This window comes from Acomys minous, assembly GCF_964271855.1.
Source record: "Acomys minous genome assembly, chromosome: 16".
Taxonomy (NCBI): Eukaryota; Metazoa; Chordata; class Mammalia; order Rodentia; family Muridae; genus Acomys; species Acomys minous.
The window spans coordinates 41,654,506-41,669,858 of record NC_140498.1 but is presented as its reverse complement, the minus strand read 5'-3'; the positions used below and the strand labels follow the sequence as shown (position 1 = coordinate 41,669,858).

Genomic DNA, 15,353 nt, shown 5'->3' with positions numbered 1-15,353 from the left:
GCAGTGTGACAGGTCCCCCCTCAAAATAACAACATCAACAACAACACCACAAAGGTAATGTGTCTTTAGGTAACGTGCAGAGTTGTTTCCATTCGTAAAGTAATAAACTGGGCCTGGGGAAGGTTGAGTGAATTCTCGAGGCACAGGTCAGGGTCTGGAACTCAGCGGATAGCAGCCGCTGCCGCGGGAGTCACCAGCAACTAAGGGACCAAGCTGAGAAACACTCTGGCTACCGTCGGGGAGGGGGTGGTGGTGTCTCTGCCCCTCCCAGAGGGAGGTGGTCCAGTGACGTCATGGCGACTTTAAGACCCCTTGCCTCCGCTCCCCTCCCTACTTTCCGACCTGGGAATCTTTGCATTCTCTTTTGCAGGTGTTCCTGGGGGTAAGTATGTGATTTGCGGGTGTGGAGATACGCAGGCAGGGAATGTGGCAGGGTGCGTGCGGGCGTTGAGTACAGAGCTGAAGCTCTGGGTCCTTGTTGCGGCCACCTGGGTCAGCATGTCCCTAGGCAGGAGAGGGTTACTTCGAGCCCCGCGAGTTGATCGGGTCCCTGCGGTAAGCGCCCCTCCCCCTCCCCTAGGACAAAGGCACCGAAACCCGGGACGCCCCTCCTCCACCTTCTTAGCTCTTTGGGGCGGAACTCCCTTCCCCCTCACCTGCAGGCGCGGACCTAGCTGCGGGCGCCGCCATTAAGCCCCTCCTTGTTGCTCATTCCTAGGCTTGGATAGCCAACCTGTCCGGGGTCACTGAGCGGGACGGGACGCCGTCAGACAAAGCTAAGTGAACACACGGTAAGTGGAAAGGGACAGGGATGAGAAAGAGCGAATGTCCCTCCAGGAATTGACCCACGTCCCCAGCGTAAGACTGCAAGTGAGAGAGGAGTCGAAAGTGGCCTATGCCATTCTTAGGGGCAAGGTGCACATTTAGAACCGAGGGTAAGTGGGGAGCCACAGCATGGCGCCTAGTAGGGTTGATTCCCTTTGTGCCAACTATGGGAAGTGCGACTTGAGGACACAGGTGCAGCCTGTCACATAAGGCACTGGGGTCTTGAGTCTTTATAACTTCTTAAGAAGCTGCGTCGAGGGAGGAACAGCAGTACCACCTTTGGTCTAAACCCCCCTCCCAAGGCATTCCCCGTGCCTTGAGGGCATGCACCTTGCTTGACCCTTAGAGGTGGAGGCTGGTAGCCTAGAAAACTCTGCTTTTGGGTGAAAGGGTTTGTTTTTCCTCATCTCTCTTGCCCTCCAGGGTGGGCTGAACCTGACTTGGCCAGGAAGGGCTTCCAGCAAGCAACTCCCAGGGTTTGGGAGATGAGTGTCCTGCCTAGGGAAGGGGGTGGGGATATGCCTGGGATTTCAAGGCATTGGATCCACCTGAAACAGAGCTGGGGGAGTGGGGGTGTCCATTTGAAGCTTGGGGTGGTGGGATCTCATCTGAATGCTGGAATTTGTGGCTAGACCCGACTATTCTGAAATTACACCACACACACACACACACACACACACACACACACACACACGTCACTCTTTTTGTTTTGATAAGACAGCACCTTGAGGATGTGGTTCCGTCCAGAGTGCTTGCCTGGCATTCACAAAGCCCCGAGTTCAGTCACCAGCACTGCATGAACTAGGTGTGCTGTTACATGCCTCTGGTGGGAAAACCCTGTCACCTGCATGCAGTACAACAGGATTTAGCGAATGCTAATCTTGCTCTTGATTGGCCCATGGAGTATATCTAACTCACACTGCAGGACCTTGTAGCAACACTCAGGGGGTACCTGATGCTGGTATCACCAGCTAACTAGAGAGGGCGTCCAGGCCTGCCACTCTTTCACACTCCTCTGCTTCTTTCTCACCACCCTACACAGCCTCCTCAAGTTCATCATGGCCTCTGCTGGTCTGCAAATCCTGGGGATCGTCATGACCCTGCTTGGCTGGGTCAACGCCCTGGTGTCCTGCGCCCTGCCCATGTGGAAGGTGACCGCCTTCATCGGCAACAGCATCGTTGTGGCCCAGATGGTGTGGGAGGGGCTGTGGATGTCCTGCGTGGTCCAGAGCACCGGGCAGATGCAGTGTAAGGTGTATGACTCACTGCTGGCCCTACCCCAGGACCTCCAAGCCGCACGAGCCCTCTGTGTCATCACCCTCCTCCTTGTCTTGCTTGGCCTGCTGGTGTACCTTGCTGGAGCCAAGTGCACTACCTGTGTGGAAGATAAGAATTCCAAGTCCCATCTGGTGCTCACCTCTGGGATTATCTTTGTCATCTCCGGGATCCTGACCCTCATTCCTGTCTGCTGGACGGCCCACTCCATCATCCAGGACTTCTACAACCCCTTGGTGGCCGATGCTCAAAAGCGGGAGCTGGGGGCCTCCCTCTACCTGGGCTGGGCAGCCTCAGGACTTCTACTGCTGGGTGGGGGGCTGCTGTGCTGTGCCTGCTCTCCTCGAGGGACCCGGGGACCCAGCCACTACATGGCCCGCTATTCTACATCCGCCCCACATTCAGTTTCTCGGGGACCCTCTGAGTACCCCACTAAGAATTACGTCTGACGCCCACTGGGGAGTGTGGCTCTATTAGCCAGGGAACCCTAGGAGGCTAAGCTGAGCCATCAAGAAATGGTGCCTGGTAGTTTTGGGGGTTGTTTTGCTGTGTGTGTGTGTGTGTGTGTGTGTGTGTGTGTGTGTGTGTGTTGCAGTACTTGGTATTGAGCCTGGGGGCCCCATGTGTTTGGTAGGCAAGCGCTCTACCTGTGAGCGGTGTGGTACCCTGCCGCTAGGGTTGGTCCCATCTGCTTTTGACACAGGCTCTCACCATGGCCCTGGAGCTCTAGTTTTCCTGCCTCCACCCGCCTCTGGACCCCACCTAGCTCCACTGCTGGCGTTCTCCCCTCTCCCACAGTGTAGCTGGAGTGTGTGACATTTGTATCTCTGCGCCTTTATTCACTCCTGAGGATCTTCAGTGGGGCCTTTTTGGTCCTCAAGATGGCCTCTCCCAAGAGTTCCTGCTGTGCTCAAAGGACAAGCACAACCCCCCTCCTAATCAGACTTTCTCAGTCCTTGAAGGACAGGTGATAAGTTACCAAAGAATTTGCTGCCCAGTCCTCCAACCTTTGGCCCCTGAATCCCATCACCAAAGTTACTATGTACTCTTCCCCAAATAAGGTCCCAGCTGTGCTGTAGACTCCGCCCCCACACCTCTAACCTTGCACACTTCCCTGCCCACAATGTTGTACTAAATAAAAGATGATTTTTTTTTTCAAAAAAAATAATGTGCTTCCAGCGTCGCTTGCTGTTCAGTTCGAGCCTAGCTAGAGTTAAGTGGCAGTTACATACACTTGATGCCCAAGCCTTGCTGACTCAGACCCCATGGTCTAAGCAATCTGCTCCTTGAACTGGAGCAGCCCACCCATGCGCCCCTCACAGATCAGAGGAAGTTCAGTTACAATGCGCTTTTTATTCCTAGCTCTGGGGGTGGGGGTGGGGTGGGGGGCACCGAGCAGTTCAGGTAGCAGTCCGGCTAGATTTGACCAGCTGAAGGCTGTTAGGTCACAGTCCATGTCTTATTTTGAAGGCAAGGAGGCTGAGGTCCGGGTTCCTGGGGGGTAAGGCAGAGCTCCACGAGAGAGGAAAGTCAGGAGAGCAACCCACAGCAATGACCTGGGAGGCAGGTATGGGCCTGGGTACCCAGTATGTGGAGCTTTCTAAGGTTGCAACCACGGCAGAGGGCTGGCTCAAGGCAGGCTAGCTGAGACAGCCCTAGAGCCAAGTCCGGGCCAAATGAAGTGAACTTCCCCGGGTACACGAGGGTGATGAAAGTGATGAGATACGAGGGTGCAGCTCAGTGCCGGACATAAGGCCGCAAGGTGGGAGTTTCCGGAGGAAGCTTCAGCATCACACATAGTCCCTCTTATCCAATCCCGAAGCACCTGAACGGGAAGGGATGGAGTAACCCAGCCTGGGTCCACGGGGCCTCTCGAAATGGGCCGGGGGACACGTGCAGCAGAGAAGCCCTCCACCCAGCATAAGCAGCGCGGCGGCTGCCCAGCCCAGGTAGAGGGAGGCTCCCAGCTCTCTCTTGAGGGCTTCGGCCACCAGTGGGTTATAGAAATCTTGGATGATGGCGTGGGCTGTCCAGCAGACGGGGATGAGAACCAGGATGCCCGAGAGGAGGAGCAGGACCCCTGCGGTGAGTACAATGCGAGCCTTGGCACCTTCGTCCTCCACACATGTGGTGCACTGGGCACCCGTGATAGCCACCAGCAGGCCCAGCAAAGCCAGCAGGAGGGCGACAACACAGAGGGCTCTGGCAGCCTGCAGGTCCTGGGGTAGGGCCAACAACGAATCGTATACTTTGCACTGCATCTGCCCAGTGCTCTGGACCACGCAGGACATCCACAGCCCCTCCCACACCACCTGGGCCACAACGATGCTGTTGCCGATGAAGGCGGTCACTTTCCACAGCGGCAGGGCACAAGATACCAAGGTCCCTAGCCAGCCTAGCACAGCCAGCGTCATGCCAAGGAGTTCAAGGCCGGTGGAAGCCATCTGCTCCTAGGGTCTTCTCAGCTCTCAGTCTGGAGTCACTCAACAGGGTTGAGAACACCCCGCGTTGGAGTTTCGGGTGGGTCTCAGTACTCGGGAGGGGATCTGTTGATCTCAGGCCCAGGTAGACCTCACCTCTGTGGGCTCTCACACATCAGATACTCACTGAGTACAGAGAAGTCCTGGGGTCCTGCTCTTTCAGCTGGATTGCTTGAGTCTCCTTGGAAGCCCTGGGCCCATCACAGCCCCTCCAGATCTGCCTTGACCTAGGAACAGCCGTGCTCCTCTCTGCTGGCTGCTCACGTAATTTCTTGGTTGACTTTTGACGTCCTCTCTCAGCTTGTCGCAAAACAGAGGTGCCACCTGGGGCATCTGAGGGCGCTGGCTGCAGGCGGGTTTTTAAGGCCTAGGCAGGGGAGGAGCCCTGCTAGGGACCTGGACGCTGCCATTGGGTGGCAGAACTAGAGCAATGGTGAAAGGGGGTGGAATGGGCCTTCGGAGTTAGGGTCCGGTGCCAAGACCAAGTGGAAACTCAGGAACAAAGGAATTCCGGGAAGACAGGACAAACAGAAAAGGAAAGAGAGCAGTCAGTTAATTGGCTTGGAGCAGAGAAACGAGCAGGTGAGCTCTCAGCCCGACCCTGCACCCCCTTTGCCACCTCTCTAATTCACTGTTATGGCGGGGCCAATACGCTGGCTCCCACTATGCATCATCGTATGCCCTCCCCCCCCCCCATCCCCACCCCCCATCCTTTAGGGACTCTCTGGAATCTGATCTGTCTCCAGTCTCAGCTCAATAACCCTGGCAGTTCCTTGGGGAGAGGCCCCGCCCACAGTTTCCCAGACAACAGGTGCCTGGCGCCCAGCTCAGGTGGCATTACCAAGGCAACGGCCTAGAAAATTACACCCCCCCTCAATACAGATACACACACACACACACACACACACACACACACACACACTTCTACCTCAGCTCAGGTGTTCCCACCCCACCCCTGCAGCCGAAACCAGGGGGCTGAGCTGAGTCGCTGAAGGTCTCTAGTGGCCTGGTGATGATAAAGAGCCTGTTGTGGAGAAGGGGAAGGGCAGAAAGAAGCCTGTGACAAGAAGGGACCAGCGGGACGCTAAGCAAAGGTGCTCTTTCTGATAGTCACAGGAATAGCTAGCCAGCCTGTGATGACACAGAGGTGGGCAAGGGAGCGAGGCCCAGAGGACTTCTAGCTTCTGTGGGCACCCACACACACATACAGTTACACATGAAATTAAATAAGTCTTTTTTTTTTTTTTTCATTTTTTTCCAAAGACAGGTTTCTCTGTATAACCCGACTGTCTTGGAACTCACTCTGTAGACCAGCTGGCTTGAACTCAGAGATCTGCCTGTCTCTGCCTCCTGAGTGATGGGATTGAAGGCATGCACCACCAAAGACCAACTTGAAATTAAATAAATCTTAAAAAAGAAAGAAAGGAAGGAAGGAAGGAACTGGGCATGGTCGCACATGTCTTTAACTCCAGCACTCAGGTGGCAGAGGCAGGCTTATCTCTGTAAGTCTGAGGTCAGCCTGGTAGTGAGTTAGTTACAGGGCAGCCAGGGATACATACAAAGACCCTGTCTCAGAGAGAGAGAGAGAGAGAGAGAGAGAGGGAATGGAAGTGGGTGTTAGTAAAGCACATGATATACATTATGAAAAGGCCGTCTTGATACCTGTAATTTGGACAATAAATACTAAACAGTAATAAAAAAGGAGGTGCTAGACGTGTGAGTCAGGGACGGAAACCTTGGCGAACACCAGTGCCAAAGCACCCTTCCCAACACCAAAAAAAGACAAAAAGAAAAGGGCGTGGGCACTCCTCTTCTTCTTCTTCTGTGTCTTCAGCTTCATCTTCTTCTTTCATGAGAGAGGCTTCTTGAAGATATACAGTAGAGCAATCTCTCATTTTAGAGAAAACTCTGATGGGACAGGGCTGGGAGACACACACACACACACACACACACACACACACACACACACTTAAGGTTTTACTAATTACTCTTATGTTTTACACCTTTACAACGTTTAAAAAAACTTTTATTATGTATACACAAACCACTGGTTTGTTTTTTGTTTGTTTGTGTGTGTATGTGTGTGTTTGTGTGTGTAGCCTGCTGGAGTCAGTTCTCTTTTCATCATCTGGGACATGGAGCTAGAATTCAAGCAGTGTTGCTTGGCAGCAAGCACCTTGTAACAGCTGAGCCGTCTTGAGGCTTTGTATTTATGCCGTTGGGTGCTGGAACCCAGGGAATGGTGCATTCATCGCTTCTAGGTGTAGGTCTCAGTAATTTCTGGAAAAGAAGTTTATCATCATCCGATTACAAAGAGATCTGTAACCCCAAAAGTCTGAGAGCCTCTCTGTTAGGATTCTGCTTTTGTCTGCCTACTTGCCACAGGGTGTGGCCCTACCTAGGGCTATATAAAAGGAAAAACTCACCCAGGGCTGTCGCTCTTCCTCTCTCTCTCTCTCTCCCCCCCTGCCTCCTCCTCTCTTCCTCTGTCTCTGTCTCTCCCTGGGGCACCCTCTCCCCTTTCCTTCTCTCCCCATGCTCACTTAATAAACTTCCTCTTCTAATATCTGTTGCCTGGCATCCTATTTTTTTTTTTTCCCCGAGACAAGGTCTCTCTGTGTTAGCCTTGGCTGTCCTGGACTCACTTTGTAGACCAGGCTGGCCTCGAACTCACAGTGATCCACCTGCCTCTGCCTCCCGAGTGCTGGGATTACAGGCGTGCGCCACCATGCACGGCAACATCCTATTTTTTAAAATCATTAAACTTCCCCACCAAATGAATAGTCCAGTGCTGGTCACCTGGTCTGAAAGGTAGGCTGGGACCACCCACCTACCTCTCCCTGCTGAGGGGGCCTTCCTAGACCCCAGAGTATTAGAAGTCTCTCCTTTCTGGCCCCACATGGTGGTGTGCCCCTTTAATTGCAGCACAAAGGCAGAGGGACGGAGCTCTCTTAATTTGAGTTTAGCCTGGTCTGCAAAGGGAGTTCTAGGACAACCAGGGCTACAGAGAAACCATGTCTCCAAAAACAAAAACAAAAAAGTAGAAAGTCTCCTTTTTGTTTGTTTGTTTTTTGTTTTTTGTTTTTCTAGACACCAATTCTCTGTGTAGCCCTGGCTGTCCTGGCCTCTGGACTCACTTTGCAGACCAGGCTGGCCTCGAACTCACAGCGATCTGCCAGCCTCTGTCTCCCTGAGAGCTGGGATTAAAGGCATGCATCTCCACTCCTGGCTTCCTTCCTTTCTTTCTTTCTTTTTTTTTTTTTTTTTTGAAGTTAATATGTCATTTCATTAATTTTTTTTCTTAATTCTGGGGGGAGGAGCATGTGTATGTGCTGATACCTGTGGAGGGCAGAGGAGTCCGATCCTCCTGGAGCTGGGGTTACAGGTGGTTGTGAGCCAATCGAGGAAGTCAGTGCTGGGAACTGCCCTCTGGTTCTCTGGAAGAGCTGGGTGCACTCAGAACTGCTGAGCCATCTTTCCAGCCTCTAAGCTAATACGGCCTTACTACATTTTACTTATGTGTGTGTGGTGTGTGTGTGTGGCACCCAGGTGTCACTGCGTGTGTGAGGAGTTAGTTCAGAGAACATCTTGCAGTAGTTGGTGAAGCTCTCCTTTCAAGAAGACATGGGGCCCAGAAATTAAACTCAGAACGTCAGGCTTGATAGCAAGGTGTATTTTTACACACTGAGCCATTTGATGGACGGTGGGGATCTCGTTTTCGCAGTGGCTTAGTCAGGACCAAGAGGCTCTTCAGACCAGTGGCAAGTTTCTAGCCCTCTGGTGACGGTCAGACTTGTCTGGCTCAGCTGCCTCCTGGGGCATGGATTTCACGGGATGTCGTGAGGAGTGGCTGTGAAGCAGGGGCCAATAGAGTCCAATCTGCCTGGAGGCTTCTTCTGAAGGCTCCCAGGGGCCTCCCGGAATCTGGTCGCGCAGGTTTGGTTAGGTGTCTGAAGCCGAGGCCAGCCTGGGTCTAGGGGCCGCCAACTCCACCCTCAGCCGCCCCAAGCCTGGAGAGTCTTCCCCAAGCACGGAGAAAGTCCTCTGGCCTTGGGTCTTCTGCATCCAAGATTAGGAGAGTCGGTTAGCCTACGAAAGGCTTTGCCAAGGAACTCACCAGTTCTACAGATAACTCTAGACCGCTTGGCAGAGCGGAGTATGGAGGACACAACCCAGTCAGAGCAAGAGTTCTCAGGAATCAGGCCCCCCCCACCCCCGCCTCTGATTCTTCTGTAGCCCCAAGGTGTGGGGTGCTGTCCTCTATCTGAAAGCCCATAGGGAGGCACCCACGCTGCCAGAGACTCGCCAACCACAGGGAAGTTTGTGTGTCCATCATCACCAGTGGCCAGTTTTGGTTGGACTGGCTGTCAAGTGTCTCAATAGCAAGTCTCCCACTGTCCCTCCCTCCCTCCCTCCCTTTCTTTCCTTGTTTGAGACAAGGATTCTCTGTGTACCTCTCTAACTGTTCCAGCATGCGCTCTCTATATATAGACCGGGCTGGTCTCAAAATCCATCCACCTGTGTCCGCCTCCTGAGTGCTGCTCCTTTCTAACAAAACTCCATTCAGTTCTCAGGGAGAGCAAATGTGGGGAGGAATGCCACATTCCAGAAGCCTGAAGGCGTGGGCACTGTCCCTTGGAGGACTCTCTAGGCCTGGTAACGAAAGTCAGCTTACTCTACCTGATGGGTCCCTTTTCTTTCCTTGGGGCTACCTGGGTGGTCCTAGGATTATCTCCTTCCCAGTCTATCTCAGCTCAGCTGGGCCCTGGGAAATAAAGGGTTAATTAACCGAGTTTGGACTTACTGATTGGAATGCAGTGCCATTGATATGGAGAGGCGGGGCCCTCTCTGAGCAGTTATCACCTCAGTGGGACTTTAACAAGTCCTTCAGACCCCCCCACCCCCACCCCCCATCTCGGTAGGCTGGGAAGGATATGAAAATTTTCCTCCAAAGCTCTAATTGCCGAAGGAAACAGGTGTGCCCTACCCCCAGCCCGATCAAGAGTACTTAGACAACATTCTTCCTCCCAGCTGAGTATATCCAGGGCCAGTAGGCTCTGGAGGGCGGTACAAACTAGGCTTCACCTTACATGAATGGGGCCTAAGTGGGCTTCCTCAGAGAGGAAATTGGCTTAATGACAGGGGGAAGGTTAGAGCCCCCAGGCTACATCCCGGGCAGCCTCTAGAAGAGCCTGAGAGCCCACCTGGCTTTACCGGTAGAGGAGCCAGTTCCTTAGCTCCTGAACCTTCAATGACTGGGAGGTAAAGACTGAAGCCCCTGTAATTCTCAGCAGCTGACTAGCCACCTACTACCGGGCTAGGTAGGAAACAAGGCCAGAGCGCTGAAAAGGCTACACTGTGTTTACGTACAGGCAATGGGAGGGGCATGGAGCAAAGACCCTAGGCTGTGTATACACACAGGCGGGGTGGGGGTGGGGTGGGGCAGTAGGGGAGGAAGCAAAGACCTTAGACCCTGCTTTCCAAATCTGTTGCTCTCTCAGTAGGTCAGGCAGACGAGCCTCTCAGTACCCACCCATCAGCAGCAGGGCGGACAGTAAGGCAGCTTCCCCTTTGGAGTCTCCCTTACACTCCCTGGGAATGTCCCTAAGACACGTGTGTGTGTGTGTGTGTGTGTGTGTGTGTGTGTGTATGTGTGTGTGTACGCACCAATTCCCATCTTGGGTTCATTCCCAGTGCTTTTTTTTTTTTTGGTTTTTGGAGACAAGGTTTCTCTGGGTAGCCTTGGCTGTCCTGAACTCACAGCGATCCACCTGCCTCTGCCTCCCGAGTGCTGGGATTAAATGCATGGGCCACCACTGCCCGCCCAGCTTATTCCCAGTGCCTTTATCCCTAGTGTGGGAAGCTTTCGCAAGCAGCAGCAGAGCCTCTCTGGGTAAAGTCACACTTGTTTAATTTACAGTGCACCTCTGGATTGTAGAGGGAAAGGGGACCTCACACAGGGCCCCGGTGAGCACTTTCCCAGGTGATGCCCCAAGCCCCCCTCCCGCCCCCCTGTGAGGTCTCAGACAAAGGCATTCTGTCAAGAGCATAAAGGTAGTCTCACTTGTACACCTGGAGAGGTCACAACCACGGACTGGGTAACAATTAACTTTATTATCAGGTTTGATCAGCGTTCAACCCCCTGCAGTAGTTATGGCTCTCAGGCCTTGGAGAGCTGGGCTTCTGTCAAAGTTGTCTTTAAAAGATACATTCACTGACCCTCCTGATATGGTCTGCTTCTCAGCAGGGACAGGAGAGCTCTATAACACGTGAGGAGAGCGGAAGGCGCGGTAAGCCGATAGGGTGGGGACCAGGGTGGAGATGAAGCTGCAGGAAGGACAATGAAGCAGAAAGACAGTCACCCGGGAAGACAGGCACATCACTGTCTTCCCGTTGGGGACAATAGGCCATATGGCCAGTGTTCAGCCATCTTGTCAGAGCCTGCACCTTTAAGTCTCTGTTTTCCCCAGAGCTTGCCTTATCACCAGGAACTAGCTGACTCTGTTGTGAGTCAGCAGTTAGACTAAAGACAGATAGAGATGAAGCAATCCTGTTAAGGTTTAGCAGTTAGACTAGACAAAGATGGAGCCAGATACCCTGTGTGGCAGGACGTCATGACCCTGCCTGGAATTCCCTGTGTTTTGAGAAAAGCCTGCAGCTGAGTTGCTATAGCAACATGCTCCCCTGCCTTCTGACTTATAAAAGCTGCTGCCTGACTAATAAAGTTTGAGAATTTGATCAATCAGACTTGCTCTCCTTCTTTGTGTCTTGTATTTAATAGGTGAACTTCCTCCTGAGTTTTAGTCAAACCCAGCAGGCCGGGGCATCTTCCTGTACCCTTGTTAGTGTGACAGCCACTGCCCACTATCTCTCAGACCACTCAAGGCCCTGGCTCAGTGAAGGACATGGCCTAGAAAACAGTGAAGCTTTGGAGAGACGGGTAGGAAAGGTGGGACAGGGTCGGGGAAAGACATGCCTAGGCCGGGCTTGTAGCACAATCCTGTAACCCAGCACTTGGGTAGCAGAAGCATTCAGACTTAAGTTCAAAGGTAGCCTGGGCTACAGAAAAGGCTGAGCCTGTGTGAATGGGATGCTGACGGAACTCAGGAGTGAGACCTCATGTGATAAGCATCTTCTGTTTGTTTGTTTTGGTTTTTGGTTTTTCTTTTTTTCTTTCTTTTTTTTGTTTTTTTTCGAGACAGGGTTTCTCTGTGTAGCCTTGGCTGTCCTGGACTCTCTTTGTAGACCAGGCTGGCCTCAAACTCACAGAGATCCACCTGTCTCTGCCTCCTGAATGCTGAAGGGGTGAGCCACCACGCCCGGCTCTGGTTGGTTTTTTTGTTTGTTTGTTTGTTTGTTTGTTTGTTTGAAAGGTCTCACTATATACTCTGGGTAGCCTGGAACTCACTTTGTAGACCAGGCTGGCCTTAAACTTAGAGATCCGTTCGCCTCTGCCTCCCGAGTGCTGGGACTAACGGCGGCGTGCGTGCGGCGCGGCATCTAGCTGATAAAAGTATCTTTTGCAGACAGGATTCAACGAAGGATCTCAATCTGAACTCAATTGGATTCAAGAAAGGCGATGAGCCATGTCCTCACCCACTGGGACAAAGGAAATCCTTTCCTAGCACCAAAGGAAGAAGCAAGGTCCCACCCAAGCAAGGCAGCAAAAAGGCACACCAGGTCTCTGCCTGCTGTGGAAACTGCAGGTCGTTTTCCAGCCCTCTGGCCGCCAGCACTGTTAAGAGAACACATGCCTGTTATCCCAGGCCATTCATCTTGCACCATCTCTTACTGCAGTCACAAGAACCTTAATAAACTAATTGATCTTGCTGATGGGCCCTGGGCTCTCAGAGGTCCCTCAAGGTCAAGGCTGGCTTCCTGATACTCCTGAGTGCTGAAGAGGTCTGCCATCCACTTGGTTACCTGAGCCCAGGCTACCTGTGGAACAAAGAGAACTTTATATTAAGTTGTACTGGCTGCACAGAAACCGGCTGTGGGGGTGAGGAGGCTGTAAGGCAGGAGAGAGGAGTTTCTCCTCAGGACTGACTGGAGCTCTCTTCTCTCCCGCTGGCATGACTTCATAGCCCTGGCCCCAGTATCAATTGTCCATCAACACCACTTTGGGGGCAGGGGGGACCCCGGGATCTATTTCACTGGCAAATTGGACTCATAAGACTTGGGCGTTTAGAGAGGCCCTTAGCCGTACACCCACACCCTGGATAAGGGACAATGTGCCACTCGGGACACTGGCTGAAGCATTTGAAATGTTTTTTCAAAGCCCAGCTAGATGGCTCCCGACTAAACTTTCTTTCTTTTTTTAAAAAACAGTTTTTCAAGACAGGGTTCCTCTGTGTTATCTTGGCAGTTTTAGGCTTGCTTTGCAGACCAGGCTGCCCTTGAACTCACATCAATCCTCCTGCCTCTGCCTCCCAAGTGCTGGCATTAAAGGGGAGCGACACATGCCCACCGGCTCCTGACTATTAAACACAGCACTCAGAAGGCTGACGGGATAGTGGGATTGCTGAGTTCCAGGTTGGCCAGTACTTAGCAAAAAAGCTCTTGTCTCCTCCAGGAATCAGAGGCAGGAGGGTCTTTGTGGGTTTGAGCTGAGCCTGGTCTACAGAGCAAATCCAGGACAACTAGAGCTGTTACACAGAAAAACCTTAGCTTCAAAAACAAAAACAACTCACAAAAACAAAAGAAAACAACAACAACAACAAAAACCCAAAGAAACAAACAAAAACCCACCACCACCCGCAACAACAAAATGAGGTCTGTCGCAAAAACAAAAAAGAATCCAACTTTGTTTTCATCCTCTTGCCCCGGGTTTCTTTTGTGAGTGCAGGTGCTCTGGGAAGCTCTGCAGTTATAAGCAACAGGAAGTTTTATCAGTGTTCTCTAACCTAGGGAGATGCTGCAGGACAAGAGAGGCGGCAAAAGTCCTTAGTCTTTTTTCTTGTACTACTATTATTGTTTTATGGTTTTGAGACAGGGTCTCACTAAGTAACATAAGGCATTTAAATCGCGATCCCCTGCTTAAGTACTCCTAACGTTGGGGTATCCCTAATGTTGGGATTAAAGGCGTGTGTTGCCAGCCCTAGCTGACTGTCCCTCATTTTAAACTGAATGTCAGCTTTACTTCCTTCTCCCGGTGCAGTCCTGGCAATCTACTCTCGTCCCTAACCGAGCTCTGGCCCTACCTTCGGAACCTGCGGGTGTCCAGGTTCGGACTCACCCGTAGCCCTGCGGAGCCAGGCGGTCAGCAGGGCGGCGACAGGAAGAAGTAGGGCGGCGGGGGCGGCGGGGGCGGCAGCGGCAGCGGCGGGGGAAAGGCGGGGAGCGGCCAGGGCTCGCGGGGCAGCGGCGGCGCCAGCAGGGTGAAGGGCGAGGGCCGCGCGGGCAGCGGCGGCAGCGGCTGCGGGGGAGGTTCGGCGAGCAGCGGGGGCCGGCCGCGAGCGCCCACTGGCCCCGGGGTGGCGGCGATCGCGGCCTCGGGCAGCGGGGGCAGCGGTAGGTGCGCAGGTGGCGGCGCGGGCGCAGGCAGACGCGGCAGTTCCTGCAGGGCGAGCGCGGCGGCGGGCGGCGGGGGCGCGCAGACCTCCGGCGGCAGCTCCGGCAGGGCCTGGTAGACCCCGGGGCCCCAGGGCGCCAGCAGCTCAGGGCGCAGCGGGAGTGCGGGCAGCGGCGGCAGCTCCGCTAGGGCGAGCGCCGAGGGCGGCGGCGGTCCGGAGTTCAAGCCGGGCGGTAGCCCGGGCAGCGGCGGGTGCGGCAGGGACGATGCGGGCGGCGGGGTGGACGCCAGCGATGCGCGACCCCGGCTGAGCCGCGAGTGCAAGCGGCCGCGGTCGCGCCGCGGGTGCGAGCGGGAGCGAGGCCACCGTGCCGCCAGCTTGGCCGCCGCTGCCACCCTAGGGGCCCTGTGCACGCTGCCCGCTGCAGCCTGGGAGCGAGGGCCACGAGCCCGCTAAGTCCGCCCGGCCAATTGGAGTCGCCTGCAACGCGTTCCAGCCAAACACAAGTTGGTGCGCTTGCCTCCTCGGCACCCCAACCAATCACCGTGTCCCCCCATGTCCTAGTCGTCTCCCGCTATCCTTGGTGGTGCGTACGCGCCCTGGGCGCCCCCTCCTGGTCCAACGGTGCTCTGAGCGGCTGCAATCTCCAGGCCTTGTGCTACCAGGAGGTGCCACAGCTTAGCAATTGTTGCTATTTATCAATGGTGACTCTGGAAGGATGCATATTTTGACTCCGTTTTCTTTTTTGAGACAAGCTGTCAATACGAAGTCCAGGATGGTGCCCCACTCGTGGTCCTCCTACTTCCCACCTCTTGAGTCTGGTCTTGCAGACCACCACGACCCACCCATTCCACTTACAGAAGAAGGACTATCATAATTTTTTAAAAAGATTTACTTATTTTATTTATTGCATATGAGTGCTGTATCTGCAGAAGAGGGCATCAGATCACATTATAGGTGGTTGTGAGCCACTATGTGGTTGCTGGGAATTGAACGCAGGACCTCTGGAAGAGCAGGTGGTGCTCTTAACCACTGAGCCATCTCTCCAGCCCAGGACTATCATAATTGAAACAACTATTGGGCCGCTGAAGTGACTCGGCTGAAGCTGCTTGCCGCCAAGCCTGACGGCTGACTTTCAATCCGGAGACCCACGTAGTGGAAGGAGAGAACCAACTCCTATTTGTGGTCCCCTGACCCCCCAAATCCAAGGCATGAACACACCTACACAATCATCATATACGACGGCACACAAAATAAATAA

The 15,353-nt window shown here is 53.7% G+C and overlaps 2 protein-coding genes across 2 annotated transcripts; one reads left to right on the top strand and one right to left on the bottom strand.

The window, feature by feature from the left end:
* Positions 1-201: 201 nt before the first annotated feature.
* Positions 202-3,253, top strand: CLDN6 (claudin 6). Its single transcript, XM_084761727.1, has 3 exons — positions 202-382; positions 719-791; positions 1,868-3,253. The coding sequence occupies exon 3, from the start codon at positions 1,884-1,886 to the stop codon at positions 2,547-2,549; it is 666 nt and encodes a 221-aa protein (XP_084617853.1). The 5' UTR covers positions 202-382; positions 719-791; positions 1,868-1,883; the 3' UTR covers positions 2,550-3,253.
* A 199-nt stretch (positions 3,254-3,452) lies between these two features.
* On the bottom strand, positions 3,453-4,971 carry CLDN9 (claudin 9). Its single transcript, XM_084764004.1, has one exon. The coding sequence runs from the start codon at positions 4,542-4,544 to the stop codon at positions 3,891-3,893; it is 654 nt and encodes a 217-aa protein (XP_084620130.1). The 5' UTR covers positions 4,545-4,971; the 3' UTR covers positions 3,453-3,890.
* Between the last annotated feature and the right edge of the window lie 10,382 nt (positions 4,972-15,353).

Excerpts from the sequence above, each read along its gene's own strand:
- CLDN6 (XM_084761727.1), top strand. The coding sequence starts at position 1,884 with ATGGCCTCTGCTGGTCTGCAAATCCTGGGGATCGTCATGACCCTGCTT.
- CLDN9 (XM_084764004.1), bottom strand. The coding sequence starts at position 4,544 with ATGGCTTCCACCGGCCTTGAACTCCTTGGCATGACGCTGGCTGTGCTA.